This window comes from Urocitellus parryii, chromosome 12 (assembly GCF_045843805.1).
Source record: "Urocitellus parryii isolate mUroPar1 chromosome 12, mUroPar1.hap1, whole genome shotgun sequence".
Taxonomy (NCBI): Eukaryota; Metazoa; Chordata; class Mammalia; order Rodentia; family Sciuridae; genus Urocitellus; species Urocitellus parryii.
Window position 1 is genome coordinate 30,751,221 of NC_135542.1, and position 16,825 is coordinate 30,768,045.

General features: G+C 55.6%; 1 protein-coding gene across 2 annotated transcripts in view; it reads left to right on the forward strand.

Annotated features, from left to right (window-relative positions):
* Positions 1 to 16,044, forward strand: part of Smyd1 (SET and MYND domain containing 1) — a 33,672-nt gene extending 17,628 nt beyond the window's left edge. The window contains exons 3-11 of one of the 2 annotated variants that reach the window (XM_026409475.2): positions 1,275 to 1,451; positions 1,873 to 2,086; positions 4,566 to 4,696; positions 5,937 to 5,975; positions 9,065 to 9,254; positions 11,108 to 11,200; positions 13,473 to 13,636; positions 14,260 to 14,428; positions 15,608 to 16,044. In XM_026409475.2, the coding sequence (XP_026265260.2) occupies positions 1,275 to 1,451; positions 1,873 to 2,086; positions 4,566 to 4,696; positions 5,937 to 5,975; positions 9,065 to 9,254; positions 11,108 to 11,200; positions 13,473 to 13,636; positions 14,260 to 14,428; positions 15,608 to 15,766 (1,336 nt within the window). In that variant the 3' untranslated portion in view covers positions 15,767 to 16,044. The remainder of the gene's footprint in view (positions 1 to 1,274; positions 1,452 to 1,872; positions 2,087 to 4,565; positions 4,697 to 5,936; positions 5,976 to 9,064; positions 9,255 to 11,107; positions 11,201 to 13,472; positions 13,637 to 14,259; positions 14,429 to 15,607) is intronic. The other variant, XM_026409476.2, reaches the window with a different exon arrangement.
* Positions 16,045 to 16,825: the final 781 nt, after the last annotated feature.

Sequence of the window (16,825 nt, forward strand, 5' to 3'; positions counted from 1 at the left end):
TGGCGTGTGGGTCTAGAGGCCTGGAGAGGTGTGGGGGACCTCAGGTTAAAGGCACAAATGTGCAGCTTGGACCTGAGAGGCTTCATTCCAGAGGCCACTTGCCTGGTGTCAGGCTACGTCTAAAACTATTTCCGGTGTGGCCTGTGTCCTTCTTTATTAATGGCTGGGCAACACAGGGCACGTGGCTCTCTGCAGGGAACATGGGAGGCCGGAAGCTGGGATAAGAAGACTGGCCCTCTAATGGGCGTGCATTTCCCACCCTCCCTCCCAGCCTCTCTCTGAGCTGGGAGAGTTTCTCAGGTGACATCGGTAACCTATTCTTCCTGTAGCAAAACCCAGGACTGTGCAGGTGCAGAGTGGGCAGACCTGGTCACCCATGTCATGAATTTAAGAATGGCTATGTGAAATGCGCCAGATGGTCCTGTTCCATCGTGAGTGTGTGTCACTGCGTATTGACAGCCCACTGTCATGTAATCACAGTGCACCAGGTGACAAAGGCACTGGCATGCAGAGGGCAGAGGTGTCTCCCACAGGGCCACGAGAAATGCCTGCTGCGGGATGGCCAGAACTAGAGGGGACCTCGGGAAGCTCAGGCCCCTCGTCTGAAAGGTGGGAGTCTGGAGTTTGGAGTGATGAGGACCAGCCCACGGAGCTGGTTCCTGAGCCCAAGTCTCCCCACTGGGGTAGGTATGGTTCCAGTGCATATCAGGGCTTCCTGTGCCAGGTGTGGCCCTGCCCCATGGCAAGGTGTCAGAGGTGGAGATCCAGGACTGTGGCCCGCAGTGGGGCCCATGGGCAGAGTAGGATGAGGTCTTCAGGTTGCCAGGCTCCAGTGTCCAAGATGAAGCTGTGGCTTCAAGGGACCAGGGAGTGCGCACACACCCTCAGGGAACCCTCCCTGTGCCTCTCCCTGTGGCTCCTGGGCTGCCTCCGTAGGCCACCACAGCCAGGTGGGTGTAGCCTGTAATTCTAGCAAGTTAGAAGGTTGAGGCATGAGGATCCCAATTTTGAGGCCAACCTGTCTCAAAATAAAAAAGAAAAATAAATAATAGTGTTTGGGCTGTAGCTCCATGATAGAGCTCCCTGGGTTCAACCCCCAGTGCCCCAAACCAAACCAACCACAACAAACCAAAAAGGCCACCCCAGAGGTGAGCCCGCACCCGACCTGAACTCTGAGCCCAAATAAGTGTCTTTTCATTGTACCTCTCCTGTGGGGGTCTAGCACTGTCAGCCGGAGCACTGAGACCCCTGACCTGCTCTCTCTGCCCTGCCAGCCTGGTGACCGTCGTGTGCCACACCTGCTTCAAGAGGCAGGAGAAGCTGCACCGCTGTGGGCAGTGCAAGTTCGCCCACTACTGTGACCGCACCTGCCAGAAGGACGCCTGGCTGGACCACAAGAAGGAGTGCTCGGCCCTCAAGAGACAGGGGAAGGCACCCAACGAGAACATCAGGTCAGGCCCTGCAGACCAGGAGGGATGTCCAGGGCCCTGGGCGGCTCACTCCTCCCATTCCCCCCACCCAGCTAAGAGGGAGGCCGGGGAGTCCACAGTGCACGCAGGCAGGTTCTGCAGGCCTTCCAGGGCCCTGTATGCAACAGCTGACCTGCCAGGGTTGAGACATGGAGGTTTCTACATTCAGAAAAAAGACGGTTTTGGCTTCTCTAGAAACAATGGCAAGAGCTGGGATCTGACAACCGGTGGGACAGAAGAGTAATGTCCACTTACAGTGGTCTCCCAGTCACCCGGCTGCCCCGGCCTGCGTGCTCTAGGCACCCTCACCCCTGCACATGGGGCCTGGCACGCATCAGCCGTGGCTGAATGAACGAGTGACCGTGACTGGGAGCGCGGCCTGCCTAACGCTGCCCTCCTGCAGGTTGGCTGCACGCATCATGTGGCGGGTGGAGAGAGAGGGCAGCGGGCTCACCGAGGGCTGCTTGGTGTCGGTGGACGACCTGCAGAACCACGTGGAACACTTTGGGGAGGAGGAGCAGAAGGAGCTGCGGGTGGACGTGGACACGTTCCTGCAGTACTGGCCGCCCCAGAGCCAAACATTCAGCATGCAGTACATCTCCCACATCTTCGGAGTGGTACGCCTCCCCTCCTCCCTCCACTCCCCTCCGCCCTCCCCCGCCCCTCTGCGCTGCCCTCCCCACCCTCTGTCTTCTCCTCCCTCCTTCCCTTCCTGGCTTTGGGTGGGTGGGCGACTACTGCTGAGGGGTCCTGATGAGGACACTCATGGCCTTGGCCAGTGGCTCCAGTGCCATAATATGGTGCCCAGTCCAAGTAGCCCGAGCCTGGTGGAGAGCCCCCTGCTCACCATGCAGCAGGAGAGTCTGCCGCTTCCGGTTTGCAGCCCAGGGACAGGCCTCTAAATAGCCCCATTTGAAACTAGAGACCCTGGAGTGTTATTCCTAGTAAAGAGGGGAGACGGGGTCAGAGGGGGTTGTCCAGCCAAGAAGCTTCCAGAAGGTGCTGGTGCAGAATCAGGAGGGCACCAGGGGACGGAGGAGCAAGAGGCTTTAGATGAGACCTGGCCCTGACCCTCCCTGGCTTTGCTTGCTCTGGGATCTGTCTCGCCCTGACTGAACCTGCCATCCCGTCCACACACTATTTCTGCATCATTTCTGAATGACAACTTATTTTCCTGCTTATCAGCACTTGCTAAAATTTCTTCAGTCTGAAATGAAAACAAAGACCTGATCCCCATCCCTCCCTGCCCACCTGTCACCTTGGAAATAAAGCCCTTCCTCTCTCCAGGTCTGCAGGGCAGGACTGAGGGGGTGCTGGAGCAGTGGGTCCTTGTGCAGCCAGGGAAATTGGGCTTGTGGAGGGGGCAGCCCAGCCAGGGGAGCCACCAGGTCCAGGAGGTAGGGGCAGGGTCTGTGGATCAGGAGCTCCTTGGCCAGTGGGCTGCGTCTCTCCCATGGTGCTGGTGATGAGGATGAGGAGGGGGTCCGTGGAATAGCAACAAGAAGGTCACACTCGATGCCTCTCCAGGCCTGACCATGGAGAGAGGGACTGGCTCAGGCAACTTTGCCCAGGGGATGCTGGACACACAGGGAAGAGCTGGGCTTGAGCCAAAGGCAGTCTGTCCCACCAGTCCCTCTTGCTCAGGGGGAGATAAGTCTCTCCTGTGTCAAGGTCTCCCGCTGATCGGGACCCACCTGCAAAGCGGTGGCCACTCTGCTTTGCTCCAAGTTCACTCGTTTAAAAGTTAATCTCATCTAAAAAACAACTCTACAGAAACACACATACTGAGGTTTGACCAAATTAAGTACCTGGGCATCATGGTCCAGCCATGCTGACCCTTAAAGGTAGCCATCATGGCCTCCTCCCAGATAGTGTCATGAATCTTTACCACACGAGGTGAGGGCCTCGTTTATAGAACAGAGAACCCAGGCTCAGAGAGGTCATGTGACCTCTGAAGGCATAGTTGCTGCTCGAGGAAGGTCTGGAAGCAGTCTGTCTGGTGCCAGGGCATCTGTCCTTACTTCTGGTAGCCCTGCGGCGAGCTGCTGTGACAGACCCACCCTGGGCATCCCTAGGGGTCTGGGGATGAGAGCCACGGTCCTATAACCACCAGAGCCTGGAGCTGAGAGGATCCTTAGGGTTTATCTAGTCCATTTGACTCAACCTACAGATGGGACACCAGAGCTCAGAGAGGAAAGAAGTGTGCCCGGTGCTTACGGGTGTGCTCATGTCTGAGGAGAGTTGTGGGAAGGTGGCCTTCTCCAGTACCAACTGCCAGGCCGGGGCACACGGGCGTGCTGTTTCCATTATCCAGACGCAGTCACTGACACACTCCAGGTGTGTGCTCTTACACGTGTCTCGTGCTCTGAGAGCAACTGTTTGGAACCTGTTTCTAGAAAGAACGACTTATTTTTAAGGAAAAGAAAATCAATTGACTGCTTCATCTGTAGTAGCAACTTGATTTGCCTTGCATTTCAGAGACACATTAAATATGGCCCTCTTCTGATTTTTCAAATTTGTGAACAGGAAATACAAACCGGGACTCAGAGGCTGAGACAGGAGGATGGCAAGTTGGAGAAACCCTGTTTCACAATTAATAAGGGCTGGGGCTGCAGCTCAGTGGTCGAACACCCCAGGTTCAATCCCAGTACTGGAAAAAAACAAGAAATAACTATATGCCAGATAAAAAATAGTCCAAGAGTGTTGTCAATTTTATGTCGCGGCAGCTATGGGAACTGTGAGAGGGCAGGCAAAGGAAGGAGGAGAGAGACAGGCAAGGGCATGGGCTGTGTGCTCCTACACGAGGGTACAGAGTGGAACCTCGGCGTGCCCAGGGGGACTCACGTGAGCCCAGGTACAGAAAAAGGGACCCAGCATTTCCATCTTGAGCCCTTTTAGAATAAAACCTGGGCCAGCTTCAAGGTGCTAATGCACTTTTGCCAAGATGGGGCTCCAGGTTGCTCTCCCCTGTAGGTCATCTGGAGTGACGCAGAGCAGGGGCATCCCCTAGGCTCCCTGTCTTCAGGCTCCCTCGCAGCTGGGTGGCCTTCGCCTTGCGGGTGTCCCTGACGACCCTTTGGTCTCTTCCTCTGGTAGATCAACTGCAACGGGTTCACTCTCAGCGATCAGAGAGGCCTGCAGGCCGTGGGAGTGGGCATCTTCCCCAACCTGGGCCTGGTCAACCACGACTGCTGGCCCAACTGCACCGTCATATTCAACAATGGCAGGTGAGTCCGGCTGACAGGGCATGCGGGGACAGGAGGCCTCCCGTGTCTGTTGACTTCACTTAACCAGAGTGGGCCTTCCACCTTGAACTGCGGTGGAAGTCCCCTGTGTGCCCAGTTGGAACCTCCCGCAGACGAGCTGCGGCTGGGAAGGGTAGTGAGGAGAGAGCAGAGTGCCGCGGGTCACTTTCAAGCCCTGGTGTGTTTCTCGAGGCTGCCTGGTGTGTTAGATGAGCCTCTAGCGTCTATTTTAAAATGTGAAGCTGTAATCATCTCTCTGAGGTCATGCAGAATTCAGGTTGAGGGAGGCTGCAGGAACACACCCTAAAGCCTCTAGCATTAAGCACATTTTCCCAGTGATTCCCCAGAAGCCAGAAACAGTAGACTCTGGGTCCCGCTGAGAGCTAGGCCTCGCCATCAACGTGGCAAGGACCCGATTTCTCTCTTCCTGCCCGTTTCCGATGTCAGTTTCTAACGGAATTGAGAAAGACCTTAAGATGGAAAAGTTTATTTTGGATCTTGATGATACTATTTTCCCAGCATCTGTATTTGTCCTCCCAAGCCTCTTGGGGTCACTGCCTGGACCTCCTGCAATCTCCTGAGAGGGCCAGATTTCCAGTCCGGCCTGGCTGGCAAGGAGATCACACTCAGCCATGTGCAGGGCTGACTCCCTAGGCCCTTCCCTAAGCTATGGCGACCCGGGACTCTGCCGGTCACTCTGCACAATGGCCAAGGAGCCTGGGAAACTTCCTCTGTCCTCTCGGCTTCTGCTCTGGCTTCCCTGTGTCTACTAATTCTGAGCAGCCATGTTTGTCTGGGCTGCTTGGCTTCTGTGTGAGAAGACGCCTTTGCGTTCACTGCCTGGCCACCTGCCATCTGGAGAGACCCCTGGGCCTGGCATTGGGTCCTGATTCCAGCTCTGACCAGTTTTACCTACTAGCTGCGTGAGTGGACCACATCTTAGCACTGGACTTCAAATGCATTCTCAGGACACCCCCTGCCAGGCGGCAGGTGAGACCTGGAGGCCCAGGGAAGGAAGCAAGCTATGCAGGGCCGAGAGCCTTCTACCCCCAGACCTCCTCACTCCAAAACCAGGGCACTGTCCACCAGGCCAGCCGCATCCTGCCTTGGGACTGGCTGGAAGGGCTAGGATGCAGGCTGCTGTGACAGTGAGTGGCACCTTGCCCACTGGGCAGGTCGGCCAGTGGTATTGACTCCACCTGGTGTCTGTTTTGTCTTTCAGCCATGAGGCAGTGAAGTCCATGTTTCACACCCAGATGAGGTGGGTCAGCCCTTCCAAGACCCCTGCTCCTCTGACCCATCTGCCTCCTTTTCCTGGTGTGCTGGGCCCACCCCGCCCAAGACTCCATGTCTGCTGTCCGTCCGTGTGTCCTCTGCACACCAGCGCCCATCCTCCTTGCATGGCGTATTGTTAATGCTTTTGAACTGGGCATCTGCTGCTCACCCACCTCTTCCTCTCTGTCTGCTCTCTCTCTCTCTCCTGGCCACCAAGCATGAGTCCTTCTAGTCCACATCTTAGCCCAAACCTACGTCTTCCCCCTACACCCTGTTTGCCACAAGACGGGGGCTGTGGATCCACTGACCTGCTAAAGGACCCAGTTTGTTTATAACCCCAACTTCTCGCCCAGACTGGTTTCTGAAAATACCATCCACTACTGTGAAAATTCTGATCAATAGTCATTCATAGTATTCTGTTTATAGTTTCTGGCCAACTCTGTGAATTCGCAGTTTAGGTTAAATTTTGCTTTTGCTTTTTCTTAATGACGATCAAATAGCTCCAGAGGGGTCTTTGGGTCGGGCTGTGCTTGGGACCCTTGAAGTGGTCTTTGGGGATGAGGGCTGGGAGAGCTTGGGGCACCTGATTTGTTGCTGTGCCTCACATGAGACTCTGGATGCACCACACCATCTCCTGGCTTTGTGTTCCACATCAGGGGAGCAAAGGTGAGGATGACAGTGTCTCTGGGGATCTCTGGCTCTGGCTCTGTTCCTAAGCTCTGCAAAAAAATGCTTTAAATAAGTGTCTGCTTGTCGCTCAGCTAGCTGTGTGATAGATGGCAGAGTGCTGAAGTACAAGGGACCTGGGTCCCGCCAGGGCAGAGACAGGTCCAGGGCAGCGGCCGCAGGAAGGGCAGTGCCACACCCCTCACTGCTTCTTCGGCAGTGCTTACTTCAATTCCCGTTTGCCCCCAGCCACCAATTCCACGTACAGATGTCCCTCGCTTACAGTGGCTTGGCACAAAGATTTTTTTGACGTCCTGGGTAGTGCAGAAGTACGCCCATGTGGTCATCCTGTCACCCACCGGCAGCTCAGTAGTCGAGACATCAGGTGCACAGTGACATCAGTGGGCACAGATGACCTCGCCCACTGCAGGCGGTGCCCATATTCTGGGCATATTGAAGGCAGCTGGGCCAGGCTATGGTGTGGGGCAGGTCAGGGGACTGCACATGTCTTTTGAGGGTTGGGACACTTTATTACTTTCACACTCCCCAGCAGGGGCAAGCCCACCTGCGTTTTTGTCCTGTGATATTTGAGTTACCCATGGGTTTACTGGGACGTGAGCCCCGGAAGTCAGGGCTCACCTATAACATCAGACTGGGAGAAGATGTATGTGTGTTTTTTGGTATTTAAGTGATATGAAATTAATTTGGTTTTGAAAACTCTTAAATACCATTAAACCATCTGAGCCACAGATCACTGTTGGATTTCAATCTGTCACCATGGCGAGCTGCCTCTGGGAAAGAAACCGTGGGAACAGAGTGGGTCCTCCTCTCCCAGGGCAGGACACCAATGATCCACCCTACACCCTGGCCCTGGAGTGGCTCACCTGGGACAATTTGCCCAGTAGTGGAGCCCTAAAACCCAGGCGGTGGGCCATCTCATGTTCCAGGCAACTGTGCTGGCCGTGAGGCATCCTGGAAACCTCATGTGAGCAGCACCAGGGGCACCAAGGGCACCCGACTCTAATCTCTGCCACCCCTGTGCTCTGGGACCTGGGAGGAGGCCACTTGCTTTCTTGGTTTGTGTCCTCGTTTCAGAGACATGGGGCCCTGCAGCTCGGCATGTTAGGATTCTCAGCAGAGCTGTTAGCACAACCACCCACCTTCTGTCCCACCTGCCTTTCATTGCTTCTGCTGAGAACTGGGCTGGGAAGAAAGGAAAGCAGGAATAGGGGGTGGCGTCCGGGGCTTTCCCAGGCTTCCTCAGCTGCTCTTACCCACATGAGTGCATTTTGGGGCATGTTGGTGTAGTCCACTTTGGGGAGAGGTTTCCACCTTAAGTGGTGACCTCAGGTGCCAGGCGGGCATGTCTCTGCCACTCACCTTGGAAGACATGGAAGGGGCTGCTTTGCCTGGAACCCCTCCAGGTGCTGGAGTCCCGACCTGCCTTTCACACAGCACCTAATAGCCTTTCTAGGTGGTAAAGCCATGCCCACCTCTGCAGTGCATGTCCCCAGCCCTCTGCATCCCACCCCTTGCTCTCTGGATGGTGGTTTCCCCCTGGGCCGTGAGGCCCTGGACCAGGCTTGGGATCTAGGTTGCCAGTCTTGCACTTCTCTATAACCATCTGACTTTGTGATGCCAGGGGTGGATGGTGGGGTGGGTGGGGCCGCAGCCTGCCTGTGGGATCTGCTGGGTGTCAGTTCTGCAGAGGGCTTTCACCTTGAGCACCTTTTGTATTGTTGCTCAGCGGGTGGGTACTGGAGGGTCAGGTCTGGGGGAATGGAAATCTACCTACTGTTGCCAGTATGCTGCGTCTCCAGGGAAACGCTGAAGGCAGTGATGAGCAGGCTACAGACCCAGCCTTTGTTTGTCTACGTCCAGTGACAGTGGTGGGCATGAGTCTCCCACAGGGTGGGTCTGAACACTGGACCAAAGCTGAAGGTCCTGAGGCTTAAAGTCAGACACAGAGTGTGCCAGGGTTGTGGGTAACGGAATGTATTTGTCTTTGAGAGTATCTCCAAACTAACCAGAAATCCCTTCTAGGTCCTTTTTTCTTGGGGTTTTGCCTCCTTGTTTCTCCCTTCCCTTGTCACAGATAACCAGTAACTAAGTTCACACAGGTGGCTGCAGAAATGGCTGCTGTGTATGGTTTTATGGCCCATCCCAGCTGGGAGCCTATAGGAACCTATTCCAGGGCAATCAGCTGAATGGAGCAGATTTGACCATTATAATACTGAGCGACCTAGCAACTGTGTGTGGGATCACGTTCCCCCTCCTGGGGGGAATGGGTGCTTTCTCGGGGTGCTAGTGGAGGCGCAGTCTCTGGGACTTAACCCTCGAGCCGAGGAGAGCAGGATCCTCTGTGGGTGGCCTGGTTCTCCTGACTCCTGCCCCTCCGACCTGCTCTAGGATCGAGCTGCGGGCCCTGGGCAAGATCTCGGAGGGAGAGGAGCTGACGGTGTCCTACATCGACTTCCTCAATGTCAGCAAGGAGCGCAGGCAGCAGCTGAAGCAGCAGTACTACTTCGACTGCACCTGTGAGCACTGCCAGAAAGGGCTGAAGGATGACCTCTTCCTGGGAGTGAAGGAAGACCCCAAGGTACATGCAGCCCACCGCTGGGCCCAGGCCACTGCCCCTGGGGCCAGGCCAGGGCGGCTCTCACAGCCAGTCGAGGTCCCCATGGCCCCGGGAAGGTGGCAAGGGGTGGTAGGGCCCAGCTGTCCCGACCAGGGGTCTGAGTTTGGGGGAGTCACTCAGTCTTCCCATCTGCGAAACAGGAATGAAGGCCCCGCTGCAAGGGTCGTCTTGAGGATGAACCAAGGTGCCGTAGGAAAGGGAGCAGAGGCACTCCGCGCATCTCCCACCTCCATGCGGGTGAAATACCCCTGAGCCTCTCAGACATGGAGGTCTAAGGGGCAAAGAGATTTGTTACTGGGTTATCCCAGAGAAATTCCTGGTCTCACAGATGACAACATGGAGAGGGGGCAGGCTTGCGGAGGGGCGTCCGGAGCTCAGCTGCACCAGGAGGGAGCCGAGTGGCCAGGTGTGGGAATAGCAGGGCAAAGCCACGCACCAAAAACGACAGTGACGTTGTCTGGCTCTGTGGTCAAGCGGGAAGGGCTGGGTCCTGAGTCCAGTGGGAAGAGTGTCTTCAAAGCCTGCTCTGCCTTCGTAAGAGGTGTAGGGAAGGTCCCTGAAGGGGAGCTGGCCCAAGGTCTCAGAGACCCAGGAAGGAAGAAAGATGTAGGTGGCGGCCCTGTTGGGAACACTGAATATTGAATAAAACCCAAATAACCACAGACAGAGAGTCAAAGGAGAAAATACCCTGAATCCACTAAGATGAATGAGCCAGATGTTTATGTGCAGATGTGGAATGAGCTGTGTTTGTGAAAGGGCAAGAACCAGGGGCCAAGCAATGCTGTGCAGGCTAGTTTGCTGGAGCTGCTTATAACAGAGTGCCCCGAACTAGCCCTGTTGATCCCAGGGGTGCTTTACCACTGAGCCACATCTCCCTTTTCTATATTTATTTAGATTGTTGAGTTGCTAAGTGCCTTGCAAAGTTGCTGAGGCTGGCTTTGAAATCACGATCCTCCCCTCTCCCCTGGCCCCTCCCCTGGCTCCTTTGCTTTTCTGGGGCTCCTCCCCTCTGATCCCGCCCCTCTTCCCTGGCCCCGCCCCTCTTCCCTGGCCCCGCCCCTCTTCCCTGGGGGGGCGTTCCTTTCCTTCTCTCTGGTTCCTCCCCTTTTCCCTCCCGGTCCCCCTTCATTTAGTACCTTCTCTTCCTCCTTTGGACTTTGACAAATTCAGTGGTTTTTTCCCTTCAAAATTATGGTGTCCTCATGTGATATGGCTTCTTGATTATGGTACTTTCATGCCTCAAATACCAAAAACGTCTTTGGATAGGTTTTGGTGGGATTAATGCGGTAAGCCAAGTGGGTCTCGGTTTCAGATGTAGCTGGCAAAAATCCCTTCTGACGTCCTCTGGTCAGGATGCCAACCTTGGCCAGTGCTAAGACGCTGGGAGGTTTGAATGGGCAGAAGCGCAGGATCCCCCTTAAAGACCCCCGGTGAACTGGAGTCCAATGCTGCCGGCTCAGTCCTCGCCCCAGGCTGCCTCCAGAACGTGCAGAGCATGCCGGTGAAGGTGGGCTAGTGGATGAGTGGCCAATGTTTTGGGTGATAGATCAGAATCCAAAATTCAGAGAACACCTGACAGGGACCAGCGCCAGGCTCTGCTCCTGGCCACAGCTCACCGGGAGCCAGGACTAGGGATCACTAGCTAGCAGAAAGCAAGGCAGAGAAGCTGCAGGAATCCTGACAGAACCTCAGGACCCAGAGTTTAGAACCAGGAAGGCACTGATCTCGGTGGCCTCATCTACCTCCGCTGGCAGCCATCAACAGAGTGGGCTTTCCCTGGAGGGGGCCTCCAACTCCACGTCCCTCTTTTCTAGCCCTCTCAGGAAGCTGTGAAGGAGATGATACAATTCTCCAAGGACACGTTGGAAAAAATACACAAGGCTCGCTCCGAGGGTCTGTACCATGAGGTGAGAGGCCACTGCTCTAGGGCTGGGCTGGGGAGGAGTGGGGAAGGGCTGCTCTTCTGCAGATGTCCCTTGATTGAGACCAGGGCTTTTCTTGCTCCTAACCCTTTAGTACCTGCTAGGGTTGTGTTCTCAGCGACCCTTCAGCTCACGGGAACTGGGTCTGAGCAGAGCAGGGGCAGCTTGACAGATGTGTCTGGGGCTGTAGGACAGCTCAGGGCCATTGGAGGTGGGATGGTGATGATAGTTGACTCATGGGAATGGCCTCTTGCTCTGAGTAATTGAGTGCTTGAATGGCCACAGTTTCTAGTCTCCGCCAACCAAAATTCAGTTGTGCCTTTGGAGGCACTGGGGGCTCTCACTAGAGAGGGGGCTGTACACTAGAATCACCTTCAAAAAGTCCTGATGCCCAGACCCTGGCCCAGGACAATTTCAGCAGAATCTCTGGGAGTGAGACCCAGACAGTAAGATTTTCAAAGTTCTCCAGCAATTTCAATGTGCAGCTGAAGCTGAGGCCCACGGCCCAACACTGGGCTGCAGTGAAGTGGCTTTGAATTATCCTGGACAGCTGAGTCTACCCCCTGAGATGCCAGTCACCCAGTCTGCAGAACAGAGATCAGGGTCAGGATGTGCCACAGTCCGGCTGCAGCAAAATAACCGGGGGGTGACGAGCAACTTGTGTAGATTGATACAGCAGGAGTGGGAGCCATTTATTGTAGGACAGGAGGGGTATATATACATTCCACACAGCTTATCTTAATTAACATAAACTAGATACAGCAGTCAACCAATAAGGAATCTACACACTTAATGGCTCACTGGCACCACCTCACAAACCACTCCCCCTGGCACCATCCTGACTTGTTTACAGACTCTAACAAGGATATTCTTCCGAGCTCATTAAGCCACTGGGGCGTGTGGACAGGTTTGCGTGGCACTAGGGCGCGGTACCGTGGGGGTGGGTTCTCTTCCTTCTCCCTCTTCTCCTCCTCGGCCTCTGCTAACTCAGTCATTGCACGTGCAGAGCCCTCCCTGGGGTCACCAACACGACACAGTCCTTGCCTCCTTGGAATCCTGTCGGGTGGGGAGAGTCGATGCCCAGTGTTGTGCACAGCTTGGAAAGCCGCGTCAGGGCGTGAGCCGGGAGTGAGCAGCAGGCGGGTTCTCTTTCTCTGGATTCTTGTCTCCTCTTCATTTCTACTTTGTCTTCATTCAAACTTGGCAGAGCCAACTTCGGGCTGCCCACTGCCCCTCGGATTGGAGAGGGTTTCCTGCAGGACGGGCTGGTCGCAGCTCCCGGTTGCCACCCCACAACCATTTGCTCCCAGGCTCTGGGGAAGCCTCAGAGCTCGGCTAGTTTTGAAATGGAGAGAACTGGCAGCCCTTCCCCATGAGAGCATCCAGGGAGGAGGAGGATAATGACAACCCAACCGAGAGACACTCTGGGTTTGTGAGGTGCAGTCTCAGCTTGTGTCTACGCATGAGCTGTGGGAAAGCCTGCCCCCACCAAGGCAGCGTCCTCCCAGTAGGTCTCTGGCCTCCCAGGGAACCGCCTTCTTTGCCCATCATCTTGTACATATCTATCAACTTGCTCAGCCTCACTGGGCAGAAGGACCCCCAGCGCCTCCCACAAACTGCACATTCCACATCTTTCTCCCAGATATTTGGTATCAATTAGTCTGGGGTAGAGTCTTTTTTTTTGGGGGGGGGCATCAGCATTTTAAAAAAGCTTTCCAGATATTCCAAAGTACAACCCATGTGGAGAATCACAAGAAGGGTTGAAAAGATGGAGCTCAACTGCTTGGTTCGAATCTTTGATCTCACTACCTGTGTGACTTTGACAAAGTACTTACCTTCTCTGTGCTTCAGTTTTTTCCTCTAGTAAATTGGGAATACTGGTAGTACCCATGTCATTGCATTGCCGTGGGACAAATCTGTCATGAACCTGTCACCTGTCTGTATTTGTACATGTGCACATATTTGCACGTGTATGTCTTTGTATGCACATGTATACACGTATACACACACATATGTACACAGCTTTCACAGCTCTCTGCTGCCCACAGATTTAAAAGCTGCCCACTCCTTCTGTCATTGGTGTGTCCCGTGGTTACACTCTCACCCCCGCATCTTAGCCCAGTCACAAACTCGGCTGCCTCACTTCTGTCAGCAGCTTCCCCAGCCTTAAAAGAGGTCCAGGGTTCTCGGGATGCTCCCGTGTGACTGAGGCTCCGGCTCTGGGGTAGTGGTGACGGTGGACCGTGTCTTGTTCCAGGTGGTGAGGCTGTGCCGAGAGGCTCTGCAGAAGCAGGAGCCAGTGTTTGCTGATACCAACCTCTACACGTTGCGGCTGCTGAGTGTTGTCTCTGAGGTCCTCTCCTACCTCCAGGCCTTCGACGAGGCCTCCCACTATGCCAGGCGGATGGTGGACGGCTACATGTAGGTGATCATCGCCGACCCAGGACGGTCTCCTGAGACCTCCTCCAAATGGCACACAGGGCGCAGGTGCTGCACCTCCTCACCCACGGCCTCTGTGGGCCACCCACATCTCCTTCCCTCCAGCCTTTCTACATGGGCTCCGAGCAGTAGTGACCACCCTTCACTTCCTTGTCCCCATGAGCCGGTGGGTTTGCATTTCTGGACAAACGAGAAAGTCTTCCAGAGGAGGCCACCTGTTAGACACGCCGCCCACTGCCCAGTGGGCAGGAGGGAGCCTCCCAGAGGAGCACAACCACCAGCTGTCCTGAGAAGGACGCTCTAGTTATTCCTGTCACTTTCCTAGGAGGGCCTGAGTGCCCCCAAGGGCCCCAGCTCCCCCTGTTCTAGCTCAGAGTGCCATCCTGGGCCTTCTCATGAGGATGTGGCTCTGGGGCTCAGGCCGGAGTCCCAGCTCCCACAGCTCCCTGTACCCCTCAGTCCCGCCCAGCTGACCAGGGAGGCCTCACAGACTTGCAGGAGGGGCAGACAGGCCTGAGCACTGAAGGTTCTTTCTGAGCCACTAGGAGACAGGTGGGAGTAGGAGGGCTTAGGGTCATGTCTTGTTATCTTCTGTCCCCCTGCAGGAAGCTCTACCACCCCAACAATGCCCAACTGGGCATGGCCGTGATGCGGGCAGGCCTGACCAACTGGCACGCTGGTCACATTGAGGTGGGGCATGGGATGATCTGCAAAGCCTACGCCATCCTCCTGGTGACTCACGGGCCCTCCCACCCCATCACCAAAGACCTGGAGGCAAGTAGTGCCTGAGGGCTGGGCCTCGGCCTCTGAGCTCCCTGAGGGGTAAAGGCCTAGTTCAGGTGGACCTGGCCCTAGGGGAGTCCTGATATCTGGAGGGACCAGAAAGGGAGGGTGCAGAAATGCTTTGTCACCCCCTTGTTTCATATCCAGGAACCCCTGGGCCCTGGGAGGGGGCTCTGTCTGTAGTGACTGAGGGGTGATGGCAAGGATGAAGCCTGAGTACTGGGCTTGTGATGGCCGCGGCTGGACTGAGAAGCCGGACCGTGGTGTATGCACAGCCATTTACACATGGAGCTTGGAACTCGCCTCTGGAGTCTGACTCCGGGGCGGAATCCCAGCCTCTGCTCTCTCCAGCTGTGCTCCTCCACACAGTGATGGCAGTGACACCTGGCCGGCTCCACCTCTGTGTGGTAGGGACCAGGATGGTGTCGTGGTGTGGGTTCAGCAAGTCAGTGCTTAAAGGCGCAAGGGACCAGGGGCACAGTTTTACTATCTGCTGTTTCCCTGCTGTTTATTTGAGTGACAGGACTGTTCTCAGGTGACTTCGTCCAGGGAAAGCAGGTACACTTCATGTCTTCACACTGTGACCTCAAGTGTTGCAGAGTGGCCTTGACACTAGGACTAGTGTGACCTCAGGTGGGGTGTCCCTGACTTCTCAGACCCCCAGATCCTCATCTATAAGAGACAGGATATGCTAGCTCTGAACATGGATTCAGGGAGCAAGTGACAGCGGGGAGCGGAGGTGACTAGCTGTCTGTCCAGACACTAAGCTTGTCCAGGCAGAGTCTCTGTCAGTCTGATTCACTGTGGTTTCCAGTGAAACCACAGATGTCCTGACTCGTGGAGGGACTGGGCTTTCTCGTGTGCCATACTCCATGATCTTCCAAACCTACTATAAGGAACAAAGGGATCTCATCTGTGTCCTGGACAAGATTGAGGACTGAAGTGGTTGTGTCACTTGCCTGAGGTCTCACAGCATAAGTGAGGGACCCAAGTCTGGGTCCCTACTTGACAGGTCCTGAGGGCAAGCATTCTCTGGTGGAAACAGTCCCTTCGACTACTCCCTCGGGGCCACGCCGCCTCCACACTAACTGCCCACTGCTGAGGTGGAGGGCAGAGCTCCCTCAAGTGTCCTGGGCCGTCCCCACCGTTCACTGTGGATGTGTCCCACAGGCCATGCGGGTGCAGACGGAGATGGAGCTGCGCATGTTCCGCCAGAACGAGTTCATGTACCACAAGATGCGAGAAGCAGCTCTGAACAACCAGCCCATGCAGGTCATGGCCGAGCCCAGCGCGGAGCCAGCCCCAGCTCTGTTCCACAAGAAGCCCTGAGGACCTGGGGCAGGGGCAGGCCGCGGGGAGGGGCTCTGGAGGCAGCAGGTCTTTGCAGAGACCCTTGGTGAGCAAGCTCAGCCTTGTGGGGACATCCTGCCCTTTGTTCACCTTGTCATTCGGGCTCAGTTCAGCTTTTCCAGTGAGTTTGACACTGTCTCCCAGCCTGACACCTGTAGGTACGCGCTGGTGCTGGGCCCTAGGGTCTGGTAATGGAGCCCCCAGTGTAGGAGGGAGACAAATATAAGTGATCAATTAAAGCCCAGTGTCATCCTGAACGCAGTGGTGAACCACGTGGAGGGGGTGCAGGGGAGGGATGTGTCTGGTGTGTGTGCACCTGGTGTGTGTGGGGGCGTGCCATGGGGCCATGGTGCCAGGCTGAGGGTGGCAGGCACCTGGAGTCTCCTGGCTGCTCACCTACTTGTGCAAGTGTCTCTGGGGCTGCTGGTTTCCCCCGGGGCTGGAATCGTCAGCGTTTGGCAACTCGGGTGAGTGCTGTCCGGCTTCCTCAGGCTGGTGGGATTCTGAGGAATGGCTGTTAGGCCCTTTAGGACCCACTCAGAGACCTGAAGCCCATTCAGAAGGGTACACATGCAAAAAGAGGCAGGGCCTTGCCCAAGCCACCTCAGATCTCAATTCTGGGTCTGGGTTCCAAGTGTAATTTTAGAAATAATTCTAGATACACAGAGGGAATATCTCCCCACCTTAGCACCCAGCCTGGTGCCTCCTTGTGATGTGAGAGCTGCGGGGACAATATCTGGATTTTTCTCACCATTGACCTAGTAGGACTGAAGAAGCCTTCCCAGGGTGCACCTGGGAGAGAAGGGAGGAGACATGCACCCGATGGCCCTGGGTCCAGCAGAGGTGTACCTGGGGGTTTGGCTCTGTGTGCCTGGGTGGTCTTTCTCAGCTCAGACTCCTTCATTGTCCCAAGGGGCTCCGTCAGAGGGCTGAGTAATTACTTCCCTTGCTGAATTTCTTTTTCTGTCCGTGCCCTGGGTTCTTGCTCTTCTCACCAGAAGGAACACCTGTGCACCTCTTCAGAGGTGTGACCAGTGT